The 21,167-nt window shown below is 43.8% G+C and overlaps 1 protein-coding gene across 1 annotated transcript; it reads right to left on the bottom strand.

The window, feature by feature from the left end:
* Positions 1 to 1,299: 1,299 nt before the first annotated feature.
* LOC147303128 (uncharacterized) lies at positions 1,300 to 19,490 on the bottom strand. Its single transcript, XM_086281208.1, has 9 exons — positions 19,311 to 19,490; positions 17,631 to 17,744; positions 13,030 to 13,508; positions 10,159 to 11,037; positions 9,047 to 9,480; positions 7,938 to 8,209; positions 7,212 to 7,856; positions 6,470 to 6,959; positions 1,300 to 1,412 (listed from the first exon to the last, which is right to left on the bottom strand). The coding sequence occupies exons 1-9, from the start codon at positions 19,488 to 19,490 to the stop codon at positions 1,300 to 1,302; spliced, it is 3,606 nt and encodes a 1,201-aa protein (XP_086137334.1).
* Positions 19,491 to 21,167: the final 1,677 nt, after the last annotated feature.

A 21,167-nucleotide genomic window follows, 5' to 3' on the forward strand; every position in this document is an offset into this window, starting at 1 on the left:
AGCCCATAGCACAAGTCACCATCAAGTGCGGGATCTACCAAGGAGATGCTCTGTCCCCACTGCTGTTCTGCATAGGCCTGAACCCCCTCAGTGAGATCATTAACAAGACTGGCTACGGATACCGACTACGGAACGGAGCAGTTGTCAGCCACCTCCTGTACATGGATGACATCAAGCTGTATGCCAAGAGTGAACGAGACATCGATTCACTGATCCACACTACCAGGCTACCCTTCCTTCCGCTTAGCGTACAGCCTCAGGGTGCTGGACTTCTCCTCCCCCTCTGCTTTGACCCCCTCTGCTAGGCGACAGGAGGGGAGAAACATACACAAGCCCTCTCATGAAATCTGAGTAAATAAGGGGTTTTATTACAAACATTAAACTAAAAACCGACGGGGCTGTTCAACAGACCACCGGGGAAACAATTAATACACAATAAAAAGAACAGGCAAGAGTAAAAGCTAAGGGTTAACTAAGGCAAGCCAGCATCACAAAACTCTAATGAAACAAAGTTCAGCTGTATACCAGGTTTAAACAAAGAGCAACACAGCAAACAAGTTTAACAAACAAGCTTCACATGCAAAGCAGACGAGGAGGACACTGCATGTTCACTTCAGAACAGCAGTTCCCCATAGTGTGAAGGATCTTCAGCCTTTTATACTCCCAGGTGCAGACAATCAGCCAGTCAATTGGTCATTATTGAGAGTAGAGAGATATTTTGCTGCTATTGTTAATAATAATCATCATGACCATTGCATTAATAATATAATCTACAGCATTGATAGTGCATTCAGATGTTGAAACATTTTGGTACCCAATTAGCCTTTATTACAGGTGCAGTTATAACCACTTTAAACTGTTGAGTTGAATCTATAATCTTAAATGCTTTTGAATGCTTGTTATAATCTTAAGTGTGTATGTGCTGATTCTGTTGATTTTGAGTACGCTCTGTACAGAGTCAGAGTGACAGGAAACTGCAGGTTTCCAGAGCGTTTGCAGAACTGAAACTGAAACCAGAGTCTAAGTGCAGGTTATTCTGAGGAGCTGGTTAGACGAGGCTATTTGAATTACTAGGTTATTCAAATTGTCTGTTATACTTTTATATTCTTTTATTAAGCTTTTAGTAGAGGTTCTTGATTAAAACATTTATTCAATATAGTACATATAGTTTCAGTTAGGTTATTACACATAAGGATGAGCCTCTGTTCTGGTAAAAGGTCAGAAATGCAACGGGTGAATTGAGAGAGCATGTAAGGTCAACACATACACGAACACACACATTCGTTAGACATGGAGTGGTCATGGGATCTCCAGGCAGCCAATCGTCCGCGAGGTCTGGCACACTGTGATCTGCATAAAAGAAGGCTGGCACAGGACTCCCAGAAGCCAGTCATCCACGAGTACTGGCACACCTAGATTTGCATAAACAAAAGGGTAGTCTGACTCTCTCCAAGGCCCAGGGCCGTAACACCCCTCCCCTTAAAATACAAGACTACGTTTTGTATACACAGATTTCAATATTCATGACAGACAACAAAACAAGTCATACTCACAACCGGGAGAGGTCATCAACTACTACTTTATCAGTACGTTTGTTTTTTGTCTTTTTTTAAATGCCAAATCTCTGAATTGTTTTCTTGCAGCAGTGCGGCCCATCGCATGAGGCATTTATTGTGGCTAAACATTCGGGCAAGAAATACAAGTGGATTATGATCAGTGTACACTACAATGGGTAATGTGCCAGACCCCAAGTAAACATGGAAGTGCTGAAGAGCTAGCAACAGAGCCAATGTCTCCTTCTTAATGGTGGAGTAAATTACCTGATGCTTGTTAAACTTGCAGGAGAAGTAACAAATGGGGTGGTCCAATCCCTGCAAGTCTTTTTGCAACAGTACTGCTCTAGCCCCAACAGCACTGGCGTCAATTTCTAACTTGCATGGTTGCATCAAGTCGGGTGCAGTTAACACAGAAGTGTGGCATAGGAGGGGTTTTGTACTTTCAAGGTAACCAAGTAAAAATGAGTAAGTGAGTAAAATAAGTAAGACAAGTACTTTATCACTTACTCTGAAGTGTCTTTTGAGAGAAGCCTTATCATAAGTGCTGGACTTGGGGTGAAACCCTCCATGCATGGTAAGGAGCTTTCTTGTCTTGATGTCCGTGGCTTCTATCTCCTCCTTTGGCCAGCCTATTACCCCAGCAAGGTACCTGATCACGGGCAGGGCGTAGGTGTTGATAGCCCGGATCTTGTTCTTACCGTTCAGCTGACTCCTCAGGACTTGCCTGACCCTACTTGCTGGTTGCAGCTTTCCTGGCGGCCTCTTCATGGTTCCCATTCGCTTGCGGGATCCCCAGGTACTTGTAACTGTCCTCTACGTCTGCAATGTTGCCTTGTGGTAGTTTGATCCCATCCGTTCTGACTACCTTTCCTCTTTGTTACCATCCGACTACACTTCTCCAGCCCGAATGACATCCCGATGTCATTGCTGTATAGCCTGGTAGTGTGGATCAGTGAATCGATGTCTCGTTCACTCTTGGCATACAGCTTGATGTCATCCATGTACAGGAGGTGGCTGACAACTGCTCCATTTTGTAGTCGGTATCCGTAGCCAGTCTTGTCAATTATCTCACTGAATGGGGTTAAGGCCTATGCAGAACAGACAGAGCATCTCCTTGGTAGATGATGCACTTGATGCTATGGGCTTGAGGTTGGCCTCCAGTGTTGTCCGCCATTGAGTTCCTGATGAAGGCTCTCAGGGTACTGTTGATCTTATATAGTTCTAGGCATTCCAGGATCCAGGTGTGGGGCATTGAGTCATAGGCCTTCTTGTAATCAATCATCATGGGACTGATAGCAGGGTCTCTACTGATGAACAGCATAGCTCTGGTTTAAATACAGGTCCCCAGAGAGACAGAGAGTTTTACAGCCTTTATCTCCTCTTACTGTGTTATCTAAAGATTGCCCCCTGCCTCTTCCGGAGACATGTAAAAACTGGGTGTCTCCAGCTGTCTCCACAACACGCAACTGTGTGCATGCAATAAAGTTGAAACTTAATGGTATCCCACATGTGTACAATTAAGTGACAGAAAACTGATATCAGTGCGCCCCAGGGCAGCTGTGGCTACAACGTAGCTTGCCATCACCAGTGTGTGAATGTGTGTGTGAATGGGTGAATGACTGAATGTAGTGTGAAGCGCTTTGGGGTCCTTAAGGACTAGAAAAGCGCTATACAAATGCAGGCCATTTACCATTACTAAAACATGTGACTAATACATCAAATGAAAGAAATTCCATTACACTCAGTTCCCTGAAGCCACTCCAACACCTCCCTAACTTTCTAACTCCATTCAGAGAACATTAATACAACTGGACAATTATGATTCCATTACTTGTAAGCTGTCCACTACAGTGAAAGAAAGTGTTATGTTTTATGAGCCAGACATGTGATAATATCAGCATCCAGATAATAATGTGCAGGTGGAGTAATGGTAGATATCGTCCTGGTTAAAGGTGTGTGCAGAAACAGCTTGAATGCAAGTGTCTCTCTGCTTTTGTCCTCCTGAAACAGACAACAACACTGACTGTTGCAGTGCTGTTTCACACATGCTCTGTGACATTTTTCAGAAGTGACCTGCTACATTTTACCGCTGTGACTGTGAACAGGTTCAGTCCTCTAATTAGAATTCTCGTACCTGCAGTAAGATTCGTATTGGTCTTCTTTGAGGTCTCGTTTATTTAAGGGGAAAAGTTGTGTCAGTTACCTGTTGCATTAAAGTGTGATGACAACAGGTCCTGACCAAATGTCCATATGTGGCGCAGTGGGAGTGAGACGCCTTCCACTGAGCCCTTATTCTCAGTGTGTAATGTAATGTGTGAAACACTGTTTTGGGCTGAGGGACAGTGCAGTAAATCTTGTGCAAACACAAAGAAAGACAGAGACAAAATCAACACAAAGTTTCTGCTTACATCACATTCTTCTGCACCTCTGTGGTTGTAAAAGCAGCTGTATGTGAGTGTCAAATGTTAGTTGTGTTAGATTACCACTGTCAAGTTTAATAATCAAATTGGATATTTGAGTTGATTGTTTACATTACAATGTCACGGTCCTGGGTCGTTTTGACCCAGCGTTTTGTGTTTTCTTGAAGTTCATTTTTGTGCCTTGTGTTTGTTCTGATTTGTGTTGGTTTAGGGTTGAACCTGAAGTTAGTGTATATTCAGCCCTACCTGTGTCTGTCCTTAGTGTTGTGTTGTAAATCAGTCCGTGTGTTCCCTGCTTTACTTTGTAGGCTCGTGTCCTAGAGTTCCTGTCTTATTCTGAAAGTCTGTGTCTCCTCCGGTTCTGATGTGTATTAGGTTCAGCTGTTCTTCCCTCCTGTGTGTGTGATTACCTGATTACCTTGTGTGTGTGTATATTTAGTGGGTGTCGGTCTGTGTTCTTTGTCGGCTCGTCTGCGTTCATCTGCGTTCTATGGTGTTCCGTTCCTGTCTCTGCGTCTCTCTGCCCCGCACCCCTTTTGTATGGTCTCAGGTTTGTCATTTAGTTCTCCCAGTTTAGGTTTCTTCAGTTGTTTTGTCATGCTTCACTGCCTGTTTTTGCCACTGCCACCTTGTAAATAAACGTCACTCGAATCATCAGTCACTGCCGCATTTTGGGTCCTCCTTTTCCTCCAACACCACACGGCTCACCCCGCCAGCCGTGACATACAAGGAGATATCAGACCCCATAAAACCACAGTCATATAATCTGGATTATCAGAATCACTCAGACTTTTGCTTTGAAATATCATAATTTTTATGCGTATATACTCTCTCTGTGTGTGTTTACATATAACACCAGGATGTCACTCTATATTCTCCCACAGTTTGTGCTTACTTGTTTTGTCTTCCAAATACTGCACGGTCTTTAATTTACAAAATGTGATGAGAGAACTATTGTGAGTTGCAGCAAAATAAAAAAAGCTGAATAAGTTAGTATTAACACTGACTATTGTAGAGAAATTGTTATTATGAGAAATTATTCTCAACCTTGAAAAGTCAGGGGACATTTACTAATCAATGCAAAAAGACTTTATTTATGATAGTTTTGAAAAGTGCCATGATAAGATCAGTGTTGAGATAGCAGACATTACAATATTTTTATCAGTTATCAAATCACACATGTTTGGTTGATACATCCACAAACATCATCTCGAGGAGGAAAACACTAAAACTGTTTAAATTAACTTTTCTCTATCAAACCAATGAAGACAAATTAAAATTTACATACTTAATTATTTTACATTTCCACATGTATTTTGGTTTGTGACTTCATTTAAAGGATGTGAACTTAAGAGAAAAATATTAAGAATATGAGCTAAGAACATGTGGTATTAGAGCCAGACCTAGGGAAAGAAAGCTGAAGTTGTTAACAATAGCAGAGGAGGTGGTTTTTGTTGTGGTAGTTGTGGTTGATGCTTTAGTTGGGGTTAATGTTGCTGTAGTTGTTGTTGGAGCAGCAGCGGTTGATGCCGCAGTTGTGGTTGTTGGGGCGGCAGTTGTGGTTGTTGTTGGAGCCGCAATTGTAGTTGTTGTGGGAGCAGCTGTAGTTGTTGTTGGAGCAGCTGTGGTTGTGGGCGTAGTTGTGGTTGTTGTCGGTGAGGAAGCTGTGGATGATGCCGCAGTTGTGGTTGTTGTTGGGGCGGCAGCTGTGGTTGTTGTTGGAGCAACTGTAGTTGTTGTTGGAGCAGCTGTGGTTGTTGTTGGAGCCGCAATTGTGGTTGTTGTTGGAACAGGTGTGGTTGTTGTTGAGGCGACAGTTGTGGTTGTTGTAGAAGCAGCTGTGGTTGTTGTTGGGGCAGTTGTGGTTGTTGTTGGGGCAGCAGCTGTGGTTGTTGTTGGGGCAGCAGCTGTGGTTGTTGTTGGAACAACTGTAGTTGTTGTTGGAGCAGCTGTGGTTGTTGTTGGAGCCGCAATTGTGGTTGTTGTTGGAACAGTTGTGGTTGTTGTTGAGGCGACAGTTGTGGTTGTTGTAGAAGCAGCTGTGGTTGTTGTTGGGGCAGTTGTGGTTGTTGTTGGGGCAGCTGAGGTTGTGAGGGCAGTTGTTGTTGTCGGTGAGGAAGCTGTGGATGATGCCGCAGTTGTGGTTGTTGTTGGGGCGGCAGCTGTGGTTGTTGTTGGAGCAACTGTAGTTGTTCTTGAAGCAGCTGTGGTTGTTGTTGGAGCCGCAATTGTGGTTGTTGTTGGAACAGTTGTGGTTGTTGTTGAGGCGACAGTTGTGGTTGTTGTAGAAGCAGCTGTGGTTGTTGTTGGGAAAGCTGCAGTTGTTGTTGGAGCAGCTGTGGTTGTGGGTGCAGTTGTTGTTGTTGTTGTTGTTGTTGTTGTTGTTGTTGTTGTTGTTGTTGTTGGGAAAGATATGGTTGTTGTTGGAGCAGTTGTGGTTATTCTTGGGGTGGCAGTTGTGGTTGTTGGTGGGGCAGCTGTGGTTGTGGGTGCAGTTGTGGTTGTTGTTGAAGCTTCTGTAGTTGTTTGAGCAGCTGTGGTTGTGGCCGCAGTTGTGGTTGTTGTTGTGGCGACAGTTATGGTTGTTGGTGGTGCAGCTGTAGTTGTTGTTGGAGCAGCTGTGGTTGTGGGTGCAGTTGTGGTTGTACTTCGGGCAGCTGTGGTTGTTGTTGGAGCTGCTGCAGTTGTGGCAACAGTTGTGGTTGTTGTCGGAGCAGCTGTGGTTGTTGTTGGGGCAGCTGTGGTTGTGGGTGCAGTTGTTGTGGTTGTTGTTGGAGTAGCTGCAGTTGTGGCCGCAGTTGTGGTTGTTGTTGGAACAGTTGTGGTTGTTGTTGAGGCGACAGTTGTGGTTGTTGTAGAAGCAGCTGTGGTTGTTGTTGGGGCAGTTGTGGTTGTTGTTGGGGCAGCTGAGGTTGTGAGGGCAGTTGTTGTTGTCGGTGAGGAAGCTGTGGATGATGCCGCAATTGTGGTTGTTGTTGGAGCCGCAATTGTAGTTGTTGTGGGAGCAGCTGTAGTTGTTATTGGAGCAGCTGTGGTTGTGGGTGTAATTGTGGTTGTTGTCGGTGAGGAAGCTGTGGATGATGCCGCAGTTGTGGTTGTTGTTGGGGCGGCAGCTGTGGTTGTTGTTGGAGCAACTGTAGTTGTTCTTGAAGCAGCTGTGGTTGTTGTTGGAGCCGCAATTGTGGTTGTTGTTGGAACAGTTGTGGTTGTTGTTGAGGCGACAGTTGTGGTTGTTGTAGAAGCAGCTGTGGTTGTTGTTGGGAAAGCTGCAGTTGTTGTTGGAGCAGCTGTGGTTGTGGGTGCAGTTGTTGTTGTTGTTGTTGTTGTTGTTGTTGTTGTTGTTGGGAAAGATGTGGTTGTTGTTGGAGCAGTTGTGGTTATTCTTGGGGTGGCAGTTGTGGTTGTTGGTGGGGCAGCTGTGGTTGTGGGTGCAGTTGTGGTTGTTGTTGAAGCTTCTGTAGTTGTTTGAGCAGCTGTGGTTGTGGCCGCAGTTGTGGTTGTTGTTGTGGCGACAGTTATGGTTGTTGGTGGTGCAGCTGTAGTTGTTGTTGGAGCAGCTGTGGTTGTGGGTGCAGTTGTGGTTGTACTTCGGGCAGCTGTGGTTGTTGTTGGAGCTGCTGCAGTTGTGGCAACAGTTGTGGTTGTTGTCGGAGCAGCTGTAGTTGTTGTTGGGGCAGCTGTGGTTGTGGGTGCAGTTGTTGTGGTTGTTGTTGGAGTAGCTGCAGTTGTGGCCGCAGTTGTGGTTGTTGTTGGAGCAGATGTCGTTGTTCTTCGAGCAGCTGTGGTTGATGTGGGTGCAGTTGTGGTTGTTGTTGGAGCCGCAATTGTGGTTGTTGTTGGAACAGTTGTGGTTGTTGTTGAGGCGACAGCTGTGGTTGTTGTAGAAGCAGCTGTGGTTTTTGTTGGGGCAGCTGATGTTGTGAGAGCAGTTGTTGTTGTCGGTGAGGAAGCTGTGGATGATGCCGCAATTGTGGTTGTTGTTGGAGCAGCTGTGGTTGTTGTTGGAGCCGCAATTGTAGTTGTTGTGGGAGCAGCTGTAGTTGTTATTGGAACAGCTGTGGTTGTGGGTGTAGTTGTGGTTGTTGTTGTTGGGGAAGCTGTGGTCGTTGTTGGAGCAGTTGTGGTTATTCTTGGGGTGGCAGTTGTGGTTGTTGGTGGGGCAGCTGTGGTTGTGGCCGCAGCTGTGGTTGTTGTTGGAGCAGTTGTGGTTGTTATTGGAGCTGCTGCAGTTGTGGCAACAGTTGTGGTTGTTGTTGGAGTAGCTGCAGTTGTGGCCGCAGTTGTGGTTGATGTGGGTGCAGATGTCGTTGTTCTTCGAGCAGCTGTGGTTGATGTGGGTGCAGTTGTGGTTGTTGTTGGAGCCGCAATTGTGGTTGTTGTTGGAACAGTTGTGGTTGTTGTTGAGGCGACAGCTGTGGTTGTTGTAGAAGCAGCTGTGGTTGTTGTTGGGGCAGTTGTGGTTGTTGTTGGGGCAGCTGATGTTGTGAGAGCAGTTGTTGTTGTCGGTGAGGAAGCTGTGGTTGTTGTTGGAGCCGCAATTGTAGTTGTTGTGGGAGCAGCTGTAGTTGTTATTGGAACAGCTGTGGTTGTGGGTGTAGTTGTGGTTGTTGTCGGTGAGGAAGCTGTGGATGATGCCGCAGTTGTGGTTGTTGTTGGGGCGGCAGCTGTGGTTGTTGTTGGAGCAACTGTAGTTGTTCTTGAAGCAGCTGTGGTTGTTGTTGGAGCCGCAATTGTGGTTGTTGTTGGAACAGTTGTGGTTGTTGTTGAGGCGACAGTTGTGGTTGTTGTAGAAGCAGCTGTGGTTGTTGTTGGGAAAGCTGCAGTTGTTGTTGGAGCAGCTGTGGTTGTTGTTGGGGATGCTGTAGTTGTTGTTGGAGCAGCTGTGGTTGTGGGTGCAGTTGTTGTTGTTGTTGTTGTTGTTGGGGAAGCTGTGGTCGTTGTTGGAGCAGTTGTGGTTATTCTTGGGGTGGCAGTTGTGGTTGTTGGTGGGGCAGCTGTGGTTGTGGGTGCAGTTGTGGTTGTTGTTGTGGTTGTTGTTTGAGCAGCTGTGGTTGTGGCCGCAGTTGTGGTAGTTGTTGTGGCGACAGTTATGGTTGTTGGTGGTGCAGCTGTAGTTGTTGTTGGAGCAGCTGTGGTTGTGGGTGCAGTTGTGGTTGTACTTCGGGCAGCTGTGGTTGTTGTTGGAGCAGTTGTGGTTGTTATTGGAGCTGCTGCAGTTGTGGCAACAGTTGTGGTTGTTGTCGGAGCAGCTGTAGTTGTTGTTGGGGCAGCTGTGGTTGTGGGTGCAGTTGTTGTGGTTGTTGTTGGAGTAGCTGCAGTTGTGGTTGATGCGGGTGCAGATGTCGTTGTTCTTCGAGCAGCTGTGGTTGATGTGGGTGCAGTTGTGGTTGTTGTTGGGGCGGCAGTTATGGTTGTTGTTGGAGCAACTGTATTTGTTGTTGGAGCCGCAATTGTAGTTGTTGTGGGAGCAGCTGTAGTTGTTGTTGGAGCAGCTGTGGTTGTGGGTGTAGTGGTGGTTGTTGTCGGTGAGAAAGCCGTGGATGATGCCGCAGTTGTGGTTGTTGTTGGGGCGGCAGCTGTGGTTGTTGTTGGAGCAACTGTAGTTGTTCCTGAAGCATCTGTGGTTGTTGTTGGAGCAGCTGTGCTTGTGAGTGCAGTTGTGGATGTTGGTGGGGTGACAGTTGTGGTTGTTATCGGAGCAGGTGTGGTTGTTGTTGGGGCAGCTGTAGTTGTCGTTGGAGCAGCTGAAGTTGTTGTTGGAACAGCTGTAGTTGTTGTTGGGGTAGCTGCAGTTGATACCGCAATTGTGGTTGTTGTTGGAACAGCTGTAGTTGTTGTTGGGGTAGCTGCGGTTGATACCGCAATTGTGGTTGTTGTTGGGGCAGCTGTGGTTGTTGTTGGAGCAGTTGTGGTTGTTGTTGAAGCAGCTGAAGTTGTTGTTGGAACAGCTGTAGTTGTTGTTGGGGTAGCTGCAGTTGATACCACAATTGTGGTTGTTGTTGGAACAGCTGTAGTTGTTGTTGGGGTAGCTGCGGTTGATACCGCAATTGTGGTTGTTGTTGGGGCAGCTGTGGTTGTTGTTGGAGCAGTTGTGGTTGTTGTTGAAGCAGCTGAAGTTGTTGTTGGAACAGCTGTAGTTGTTGTTGGGGTAGCTGCAGTTGATACCGCAATTGTGGTTGTCGTTGGAACAGCTGTCGTTGTTGTTGAAGCAGTTGTGTTTATTGTTGCTGCCATTGTGGTTGTTGTTGTGGCAGCTGTGGTTGTTGTTGGAGCAGCTGAAGTTGTTGTTGGAACAGCTGTAGTTGTTGTTGGGGTAGCTGCAGTTGATACCGCAATTGTGGTTGTTGTTGGAACAGCTGTCGTTGTTGTTGAAGCAGTTGTGTTTATTGTTGGGGCAGTTGTGGTTGTTGTTGGGGAAGCTGTGGTTGTTGTTGAAGCAGCTGACGTTGTTGTTGGAACAGCTGTAGTTGTTGTTTGAGCAGCTGTGGTTGTTGCTGCCATTGTGGTTGTTGTTGGCGCAGCTGTGGTTGTTGTTGTCTCTGCGGTTGTAGTTGTTGTTGAAGCAGCTGACGTTGTTGTTGGAACAGCTGTAGTTGTTGTTGGGGTAGCTGCGGTTGATACCGCAATTGTGGTTGTTGTTGGAGCAGCTGTAGTTGTTGTTGGAGCAGCTGTTGTTGTTGTTGGGGCTGCTGCAGTTGATTCCGCAGTTGTGGTTGTTGTTTGGTTGGCAGCTGTGGTTGTTGTTGGAGCAACTGTAGTTGTTGTTGGAGCAGTCGTGGTTGTTGTGGGTGCAGTTGTGGTTGTTGTTGGGGCATGTGTGGTTGTTCTTGTGGCAGTTGTGGTTGTTGTTGCGGCAGCAGTTGTGGTTGTTGTTGGAGCAGCTGTGGTCGTTGTTGGAGCAGGAGTGGTTGTTGTTGGAGTAATTGTGGTTGTTGTTGGGGCAGCTGTGGTTGTGGGTGCAGTTGTGGTTGTTCTCGGGGCAGCTGTAGTTGTTGTTGGTGCAGCTGTGGTTGTAGTTGGCACAGCTGTTATTGTAGTTGGTGCAGCCGTTGTTGTAGTTGATGAAGCTGTGGTTGTAGTTGGTGTGACTGTAGTTCTAGTTGGTGGACCTGTGGTTGTAGTTGGTTCAGCTGTTGTTGTTAATGAAACTGTGGTTGTAGTTGGTGCAGCTATAGTTGTAGTTGGTGGAGCTGTAGTTGTAGTTGGTGGAGTTGTGGTTGTAGCTGGTTGAGCTGTAGTTGTTGTTGATGTTGGTGTTACTGTAGTTGTAGTTGGTGGAGCTGTTGTTGTAGTTAGTGGAGCTGTGGTTGTAGTTGGTGCATCTCTTGTAGCTGTGGTTGTTGTTGGGAAAGCTGCAGTTGTTGTTGGAGCAGCTGTGGTTGTTGTTGGGGATGCTGTAGTTGTTGTTGGAGCAGCTGTGGTTGTGGGTGCAGTTGTTGTTGTTGTTGTTGTTGTTGGGGAAGCTGTGGTCGTTGTTGGAGCAGTTGTGGTTATTCTTGGGGTGGCAGTTGTGGTTGTTGGTGGGGCAGCTGTGGTTGTGGGTGCAGTTGTGGTTGTTGTTGTGGTTGTTGTTTGAGCAGCTGTGGTTGTGGCCGCAGTTGTGGTAGTTGTTGTGGCGACAGTTATGGTTGTTGGTGGTGCAGCTGTAGTTGTTGTTGGAGCAGCTGTGGTTGTGGGTGCAGTTGTGGTTGTACTTCGGGCAGCTGTGGTTGTTGTTGGAGCAGTTGTGGTTGTTATTGGAGCTGCTGCAGTTGTGGCAACAGTTGTGGTTGTTGTCGGAGCAGCTGTAGTTGTTGTTGGGGCAGCTGTGGTTGTGGGTGCAGTTGTTGTGGTTGTTGTTGGAGTAGCTGCAGTTGTGGTTGATGCGGGTGCAGATGTCGTTGTTCTTCGAGCAGCTGTGGTTGATGTGGGTGCAGTTGTGGTTGTTGTTGGGGCGGCAGTTATGGTTGTTGTTGGAGCAACTGTATTTGTTGTTGGAGCCGCAATTGTAGTTGTTGTGGGAGCAGCTGTAGTTGTTGTTGGAGCAGCTGTGGTTGTGGGTGTAGTGGTGGTTGTTGTCGGTGAGGAAGCCGTGGATGATGCCGCAGTTGTGGTTGTTGTTGGGGCGGCAGCTGTGGTTGTTGTTGGAGCAACTGTAGTTGTTCCTGAAGCATCTGTGGTTGTTGTTGGAGCAGCTGTGCTTGTGAGTGCAGTTGTGGATGTTGGTGGGGTGACAGTTGTGGTTGTTATCGGAGCAGGTGTGGTTGTTGTTGGGGCAGCTGTAGTTGTCGTTGGAGCAGCTGTGGTTGTTGTTGAAGCAGCTGAAGTTGTTGTTGGAACAGCTGTAGTTGTTGTTGGGGTAGCTGCAGTTGATACCGCAATTGTGGTTGTTGTTGGAACAGCTGTAGTTGTTGTTGGGGTAGCTGCGGTTGATACCGCAATTGTGGTTGTTGTTGGGGCAGCTGTGGTTGTTGTTGGAGCAGTTGTGGTTGTTGTTGAAGCAGCTGAAGTTGTTGTTGGAACAGCTGTAGTTGTTGTTGGGGTAGCTGCAGTTGATACCGCAATTGTGGTTGTTGTTGGAACAGCTGTCGTTGTTGTTGAAGCAGTTGTGTTTATTGTTGCTGCCATTGTGGTTGTTGTTGTGGCAGCTGTGGTTGTTGTTGGAGCAGCTGAAGTTGTTGTTGGAACAGCTGTAGTTGTTGTTGGGGTAGCTGCAGTTGATACCGCAATTGTGGTTGTTGTTGGAACAGCTGTCGTTGTTGTTGAAGCAGTTGTGTTTATTGTTGGGGCAGTTGTGGTTGTTGTTGGGGAAGCTGTGGTTGTTGTTGAAGCAGCTGACGTTGTTGTTGGAACAGCTGTAGTTGTTGTTTGAGCAGCTGTGGTTGTTGCTGCCATTGTGGTTGTTGTTGGGGCAGCTGTGGTTGTTGTTGTCTCTGCGGTTGTAGTTGTTGTTGAAGCAGCTGACGTTGTTGTTGGAACAGCTGTAGTTGTTGTTGGGGTAGCTGCGGTTGATACCGCAATTGTGGTTGTTGTTGGGGCAGCTGTCGTTTTTGTTGAAGCAGTTGTGTTTATTGTTGGGGCAGTTGTGGTTGTTGTTGGAGCAGCTGTAGTTGTTGTTGGAGCAGCTGTTGTTGTTGTTGGGGCTGCTGCAGTTGATTCCGCAGTTGTGGTTGTCGTTTGGTTGGCAGCTGTGGTTGTTGTTGGAGCAACTGTAGTTGTTGTTGGAGCAGTCGTGGTTGTTGTGGGTGAAGTTGTGGTTGTTGTTGGGGCATGTGTGGTTGTTCTTGTGGCAGTTGTGGTTGTTGTTGCGGCAGCAGTTGTGGTTGTTGTTGGAGCAGCTGTGGTCGTTGTTGGAGCAGGAGTGGTTGTTGTTGGAGTAATTGTGGTTGTTGTTGGGGCAGCTGTGGTTGTGGGTGCAGTTGTGGTTGTTCTCGGGGCAGCTGTAGTTGTTGTTGGTGCAGCTGTGGTTGTAGTTGGCACAGCTGTTATTGTAGTTGGTGCAGCCGTTGTTGTAGTTGATGAAGCTGTGGTTGTAGTTGGTGTGACTGTAGTTCTAGTTGGTGGACCTGTGGTTGTAGTTGGTTCAGCTGTTGTTGTTAATGAAACTGTGGTTGTAGTTGGTGCAGCTATAGTTGTAGTTGGTGGAGCTGTAGTTGTAGTTGGTGGAGTTGTGGTTGTAGCTGGTTGAGCTGTAGTTGTTGTTGATGTTGGTGTTACTGTAGTTGTAGTTGGTGGAGCTGTTGTTGTAGTTAGTGGAGCTGTGGTTGTAGTTGGTGCATCTCTTGTAGCTGTGGTTGGTGATGTTTCAGTTGTAGTTTCTGTAGCTGTGTTTGTTGTTGTAGCGTTTGCACCACCTAAGCCAGTGTGAGATTGATATTGTTTTCACACTACTTTTTTTTTTATTCATTAATATTCTGTAATGTTTTTCATAATTAACTTACCAACAAACAGAAATAAGATGACAACGACCCTCACCATCATTTTGGGAAAATGTTACAAACCTTCAAAAGCAGAATCACCACTTCAATATTTAAATTATCATATATTTCATAATAAAATATCTTTTAAAAGATCCTAATCATAATTACAACAGCATTCTGAATTTGTTCTCCTATGCTTATCTATAATTTTTTTTATAACTGTACAATTTGCTCGTGAAAATTGCAAGCTTCTAAAACGCTACAGTGCCGTATCTAAAGAGAAGCACCTTTTGAAAAAAAAAAACAAGCTAAAGTGCAGCTAATGCCCTAAATGCCTCAGTATGTTTGGACTTTATAAGAACACTTTTGTAGACCTTTTATATTAGCTTTTTTTCCCAGAAAATTACTCAACTGATCAAAGATAATTAATAAATATAAAAAATAATAAACAATTGAATATATTTATAGAATATATTTAACATCTTGTAACAAATAACTGAATCATTATTGTGAAATTAGGACATATATTCAAGATTTATTTACAAGTTACTTACAAGTTACTTGTGGTTCTAGGTTGTCTTTGCTGATGTTATTAAAGTTGTAATGCCCACTGATTCCAACTGTCCAACTTTTTATGTCACACAAAACAGGTTTGGTTCCATCACACCGTCAACAAAGAGATAAAGTATTTACATACAGTGTATCCGGAAAGTATACACAGTGCTTCACTTGTTCCACAGATGATCATGTTACAGTCTTATGGATTTATTATCACCTCAAAATCCTACAAAATTTAGTAGATGATGGGCATTTAGGATGATTAGGAAAAGCACACACCTGTCCATATAAGGTCCCATAGCAGACTGTCCATGTCAGAGAACTAACCAAGCCATGAAGTCCAAGGAAATGTCTCAGACTCAAAAACAGTTTGGGCTGTAAATGATTATGTAAATATTGTATTTTTATCTTATCATTTGAATAAATTTACAAGAATTTAAAACAAACTTTTTCACTTTGGTATTTTGTGTGAGACAACTTAAACATTAATAACTAAAGTCTTTCTTTTTATTGTTTTTATCTGTTTTATCGTTTATTATAGTCTTTTATTGATGTGAATATGAACAATGTCAATAAGAAACATTTTTCCTATTATTGTTTACATGACAGAAATAGCTATGTATAGCATTTTTATCACTTTGATCTTCAGATCGATCTGTTGACCTTGAAGGAGAGGTCAGAGGTCAAATATGACATGATATTTTAAATCCTTAAAAAATAATTTTATATGCTGAAAATACACACCAACTGTAAGAATCATAGTTTCTAAGTCAATAGGCATTTTGTCAGTTTTCAGCTGATAAATTGTTGATTTCTATAAAAGAACGAGTCTGTTTTCTTTTCTACTCTACCTGAGCACTCAGAACACTTTATGCAACTTGGTTTATTCGGAATTCATTCCCAACATTGTTGAGATATTGTATTTACAAACAGAATGCTACCACCTTTTTTTATTTGAATAGCTGATATCAGTGGAAAAAGATTGCTCTGACACCCAGCTTTCCAATGTTTGCATTTTAAAGGGGAAGTCCACCAACAACCACACCTCCAAGTATAAATGTAAGTGCAGATGAAAATAATCATCTTCTTTTAACTAAAAGACTAAAAAATGTTGTAGGATCAGCCTGTTTTCAGCTCTGAGTTTAATAAACAAACACATTTTATGTGAGAATGACTCACAATAAATAGAATAAACTATACACAGTGCTTTGTGGTGGCTTTATTAATGGGTGTTCCAGGTTGTGGGTTGTGTGGTGAGACTTTGGCATGATCTCTGAACCTGGAAAGTAAACTACTCTCAGTCGTCTCAAACAATAATTAATCGAAATGAAAACGAGTGATAATTATCTGTGTCATAAACAGGCTAGTCCATTTAAAAAATATGGTTTCATAAAGCATAAATCCCACCTCAGCTACAGGCTTTTGTGACAAAGCTGCAGGAAATCATGAGTGATGTTCCAAAATGTCAGAGCTCAGTGGTCGGGTCACATTAGGTCACATCTTATTATGCAATGCCAAAGCTGTGGCACCTCCCACCTGTCAAAGACAAAATTAGAGACACTGTGGCAGCTGACAGGTTTAGCCTGTTTACAGCTTTCTTAATCATTTCTTTCTCACGTTAACAGAACAAAGATAAGATGACCTTTAATAATCCCAGAGATTTCAAATTCTGGGCGGGGCAGGAATAAGTGAATAGGCGCAGCATACCTAATAGAAGGAAATAGAAGAAATTATATGCTATTCAAGGTAGAATTTTATATATGCGTGTGTGTGTGTGTGTGTGTGTGTGTGTGTGTGTGGCATATAATTTCTGTTTTTTCTTCTGCTTTTTATTAACAGGTACATATATCATATTTATATATATATGTACTATTGTATCATATTTATACATACGTATATAAAGGCGCAGCAGACAGCTTGAAGAGAGCAGCTGTGCTGTCAACTTGTCTCCACCTGGTGGTGAGCTGAAGCAGGTGGAGGTGGATGCTGGGTAGGAGTCCGGGTGGGGCCAGAATGATCAGTGCTCGGTTTAATGATATTTGTGTCATATTTTCTTTTCCATGAACATGTGCATACTATTGAGAACAAAGCGTCAACATTAAACCTGAAGTATTAACTGTAGTTCTGTCTGCTGTTACCAGCTGACCTGTGCGTGTGTGTGTGTGCGTGTGTGTGTGTGTGTGTGTGTGTGTGTGTGTGTGTGTGTGTGTGTGTGTGTGTGCAACTCTGACTTCAATCGTATTTAACATTTGAAATATGATGGAAACAGAAAGGCACCAACACAGTAGGTTTAAATTCTGTTTTATGGCAGCCATTAATCAAATGTGAGGCTGTTGTTTTCTTTAAGAAGATAGTAAACACTGAATCTTTGGATAAGTCATCTTGAATGTAATGATTTTTCTCTCACACCTTTTATTGTAATTGGAATTTGGAAAATAATCTTAATGTAAGACCAAAAAGACACTGAAAAATATCACCCAGGGCCACCATTCTTTGACCATACTAATTATCATTACAGGTTATACTGCACAGAGCTGTATCATATTACCCTGCAGGCTGGTTTGGCATCACATTTCTTTTCTGCTACCTAAACCTGCTGAGCAGTACTGAGTTGGAGAAGCGACAGCATACCAACGAGGCTCCGCTGACAGACACGACTCAGTACCAAAGGTTTGTTTGTGGTTTCTTCATGACAAACAAAAGGAACTAAGCACGCTCCTGTGGTTACACCAGAACGCTTCATAAAGACACTCAAATATTTTGTTTTCATTTTTTATTAATATTGACTTTGTCAGTAAACACAAAAGCCAAACCAAAGCCAAAAATATTGGTAAGCGGTCCTGGGTGTTAGGTCTGCTCTTGCAGGCCCCACTGATTCAGAGACTTATCACCGTGAACAAAGCAAGACAAACAGTGGTCGATCGTTTTACCCTGCGCAAGGGGAGTCCAGTCGGAATCTCAGAGCAGCAACTCTGCACCCAACCTCAGACGACTCCGACTCCTAGTGTCCCCTTGCCGCCTTTTATTCAGTGACAAACAGTTTCACAAACACTCATCGTAAAACCCCTGTGGTGCTGCATAAAACTAAGGCACTGTGTGTGTGTGTGTGTGTGTGTGTGTGTGTGTGTCTTTTTTGACAACATGTACTTGATAATGAGGGTGGGATGCCCAAGAGTCTCGAAGACTTGTGCCCTCACATCTCGATAACAACTGTGGATCCATCCCAGCAGTGTGGAGAGGTCCAGAGAACCAGAGGCAGCTGATCCCCGTCCGAAGCCGGCCACTCTGGCACAAGCCGAGAACTGCAAAAGCTGACAGGCAAGACAGGGTTTAAGCCATTATCAATATATTTTCATTGAAACATGAACTTAAACATAAACTTGTCTGGATAGAAAAAGGGATCATATCAATATGTGGTATTATAGAGGAAGATGAAATTATGAGTTTCCAAACTTTAAAGCAAATCTTTCATTTAGAAAGCATTTCACTACATATCGTACTGTGTATGACTGTGTACGTGACAAATAAAATTTGAATTTGAAAACCAAGACCACTATAGATATCTCCAGTTAAGAAACTTTTCTACTCGAAACATTACAAACCAAATACCCACAGCGAGGACATTTATCCAACTCTTTATAAATGCTTGTTAGAGATTTGGCAAATCATTTGTTTTTTTCATTGGAAAAGTAAAAAAAAAATTACATGTATGGAAGGAGTTTAAATAAAAACGCACTGAACACAGGAACCACCAACATTAAACAGCTGGATTTATGTAACTTTAGAGATTTAAAAGATGGAAAAGATTGCTTTTTAGTGAATTTTAAGGCACTGTGTGTGTGTGTGTGTGTGTGTGTGTGTGTGTGTGTGTGTGTGTGTGTGTGTGTGTGTGTGTATATATATATATATATATATATATATATATATATATATATATATATATATATATATATATCTCCTCTTACTGCTCTACAGGTTTAAATGACCTTCTGTAGCTCTACAGAAGGCAGTGGATATTTGCTCACTGCATGGAAAATGGACACAGAGGAGACCTGGATGTGTCTGACAAATCAGTCAGACCTGGGACTGTCAAAGGAGCAGCAGCATACGCAACACACTGAGACGTCACAGCAATTTTCCACTGGGGACAAACAAACAAAGTGCACCTGCTCATCGTATTTCTCTCAAACCAAAGCTTGAATGACAAAAAGATCATTGTCCCCGTGACTCATCTCCTGTTTCACTGTGGAGTCAGTGCTCAATCGGCAGGGACATAAAGCAAGGCAACGTGAAGAAAAATCCAGATCACAGCAGTTTCTTCTGCTTTTTATTAACAACAGCAGGCCACAGGTCTGAAGTCTGTCTGCTTGGCATTAGTCAATCACAACCACCAAACAACCAGTTCTTATTCCAGGACATTAAATACTGTTTTTCTGCCAGTGTTGTTTGGCATCGGTGCAGTGTGATTTGTGTATTTTGTTGTACAGTTATTTTATTTTCAACTTTAATTTATATATTTTATCTTATTCTTCCCAGTTAAATTTACCCTTCATTCTAATTTGTGTTGTACAGTTATTTCATTTTTAACCTTAATTTATATTTTATTCCTTCCTAGTTAAATTTACCCTTTTTAATTTTTCATATTTATTTCCTATCTTATTCATAGCCTTTTCCTTTTTTGTTTTCTTTAGGTCACGAGCAGTTGTCCAAGCATTTCACTGCATATCGTACTGTGTATGACTGTGTACGTGACAAATAAAATTTGAATTTGAATTTGACGTCCACATTCACACAGGGTGATGGTGGAGGCATGACTTACAGCACTGTCACCCAGGCTTTTTTCAAGCACTGCGGTCCATCAAAATGAAGTTTTGTACCAGCGGGTGCAGTGAGTCCAATAGCCGGGGATAATCGGAAATAAGCTGTTGTAGGCTGGCTTCCAGAACGTAGAGAAACACTTCTCCCTCATGCTCAAGCCACAGGTTGATTAATTTTGAAGCTGAGCCCGTTATGAGCTCTCGAAGCTCTGTGGGTGGGGTGAATGCCGCTGGATCCATATCTGGCTGGTCCGTACTGTCACGCGAGTGAGAAGAGCCGTGTGGAAAAGGTAAAGGAAGATCCAAACGCAGGCAGTCGTGAAGTCGTGATTTATTGAACACGAAACAAATCACGAGAGCAGATTTCTCCTGTTTTGGCTTCCTGTTAAATCCAGAATTCAAAATCCTGCTCCTCACATACAAGGTCTTAAATAATCAGGCCCCATCTTATCTTAATGACCTTGTAGTACCATATCACCCTATTAGAGCACTTGGCTCTCGCTCTGCAGGCCTACTTGTTGTTCCTAGAGTATTTAAAAGTAGAATGGGAGGCAGAGCCTTCAGTTTTCAGGCCCCTCTTCTGTGGAACCAGCTTCCAGTTTGGATTCAGGAGACAGACACTATCTCTACTTTCAAGATTAGGCTTCAAACTTTCCTTTTTGCTAAAGCATATAGTTAGGGCTGGACCAGGTGACCCTGAATCCTCCCTTAGTTATGCTGCAATAGACGTAGGCTGCCGGGGATTCCCATGATGCATTGAGTTTTTCCTTTCCAGTCACCTTTCTCACTCACTATGTGTTAACAGACCTCTCTGCATTGAATCATATCTGTTATTAATCTCTGTCTCTCTTCCACAGCATGTCTTTATCCTGTCTTCCTTCTCTCACCCCAACCAATCACAGCAGATGGCCCCGCCCCTCCCTGAGCCTGGTTCTGCTGGAGGTTTCTTCCTGTTAAAAGGGAGTTTTTCCTTCCCACTGTCGCCAAAGTGCTGCTCATAGGGGGTCATATGATTGTTGGGTTTTTCTCTGTATCTATGAAGCGCCTTGAGGCGACTTTTGTTGTGATTTGGCGCTATATAAATAAAATTGAATCGAATTGAATTGAAATATAGAGAGGCAAATGGCAAAATGGAGATCTAAACTATACTGGGACAACTAAACTACTGAGCATGAACAAGAACACGAACCTGGACATAAAGGAAGGAAGACGATGGTACATGATGATGACGGCAGGGAGCTCACGAATGAAACATGGTGGATACACAGACAGACCAGCAACTACAATGACAGAGGACACGACTTAGATACACACAGAGAAACACAGGGGGATTACACACAGCTGGGAGTAATTAACGAGACGAGACATGAGGTAAAACTGAACACATTCACATGAGACACAGACCTCCACAATAAAACAGGAAACAAGAGATCACTACACGAGGACGCAGAACTAAACTCACACAAAACATGAGAACACAAATCCTTAACCACGAGTAAACAGAAACATGGAACTCAAATAGTAACCAACAAATCACAAAGGTAACACAACGATCATTCAAGAGATAAACCAACACATAATAAACTCAAAATGCTGGGTCGAACCGTGACAGAGACAGAGGACAACAAAACACAACCTGACGCACACAGACTGAAGACTACCAAAGTAAAACAGGAAATACACAGACTCAAGGACACGGGCTTCACACAGGGACACGACTGACCTGAAAACAGAGAAAACCAGTGGGACTAAAATCTAAGATCTAGAAATACAAAACCAAAGCACAGACAGCAATAACCCCACAAATCAAAACACTGGGACCCAGACCCAGAACCGTGAGGAGGTTTTATGACGTTGTAGACGAGGCACTCAAACTACTTCAAATAATTCGAGCCTGCACTGTGACATCTCTTAACA

Source organism: Aulonocara sp. 'chitande type north' Nkhata Bay, linkage group LG22, assembly GCF_057382095.1.
Source record: "Aulonocara sp. 'chitande type north' Nkhata Bay isolate Kocher_YH1m ecotype deep benthic linkage group LG22, A_spYH_male_GT1.1, whole genome shotgun sequence".
Lineage (NCBI taxonomy): Eukaryota > Metazoa > Chordata > Actinopteri > Cichliformes > Cichlidae > Aulonocara > Aulonocara sp. 'chitande type north' Nkhata Bay.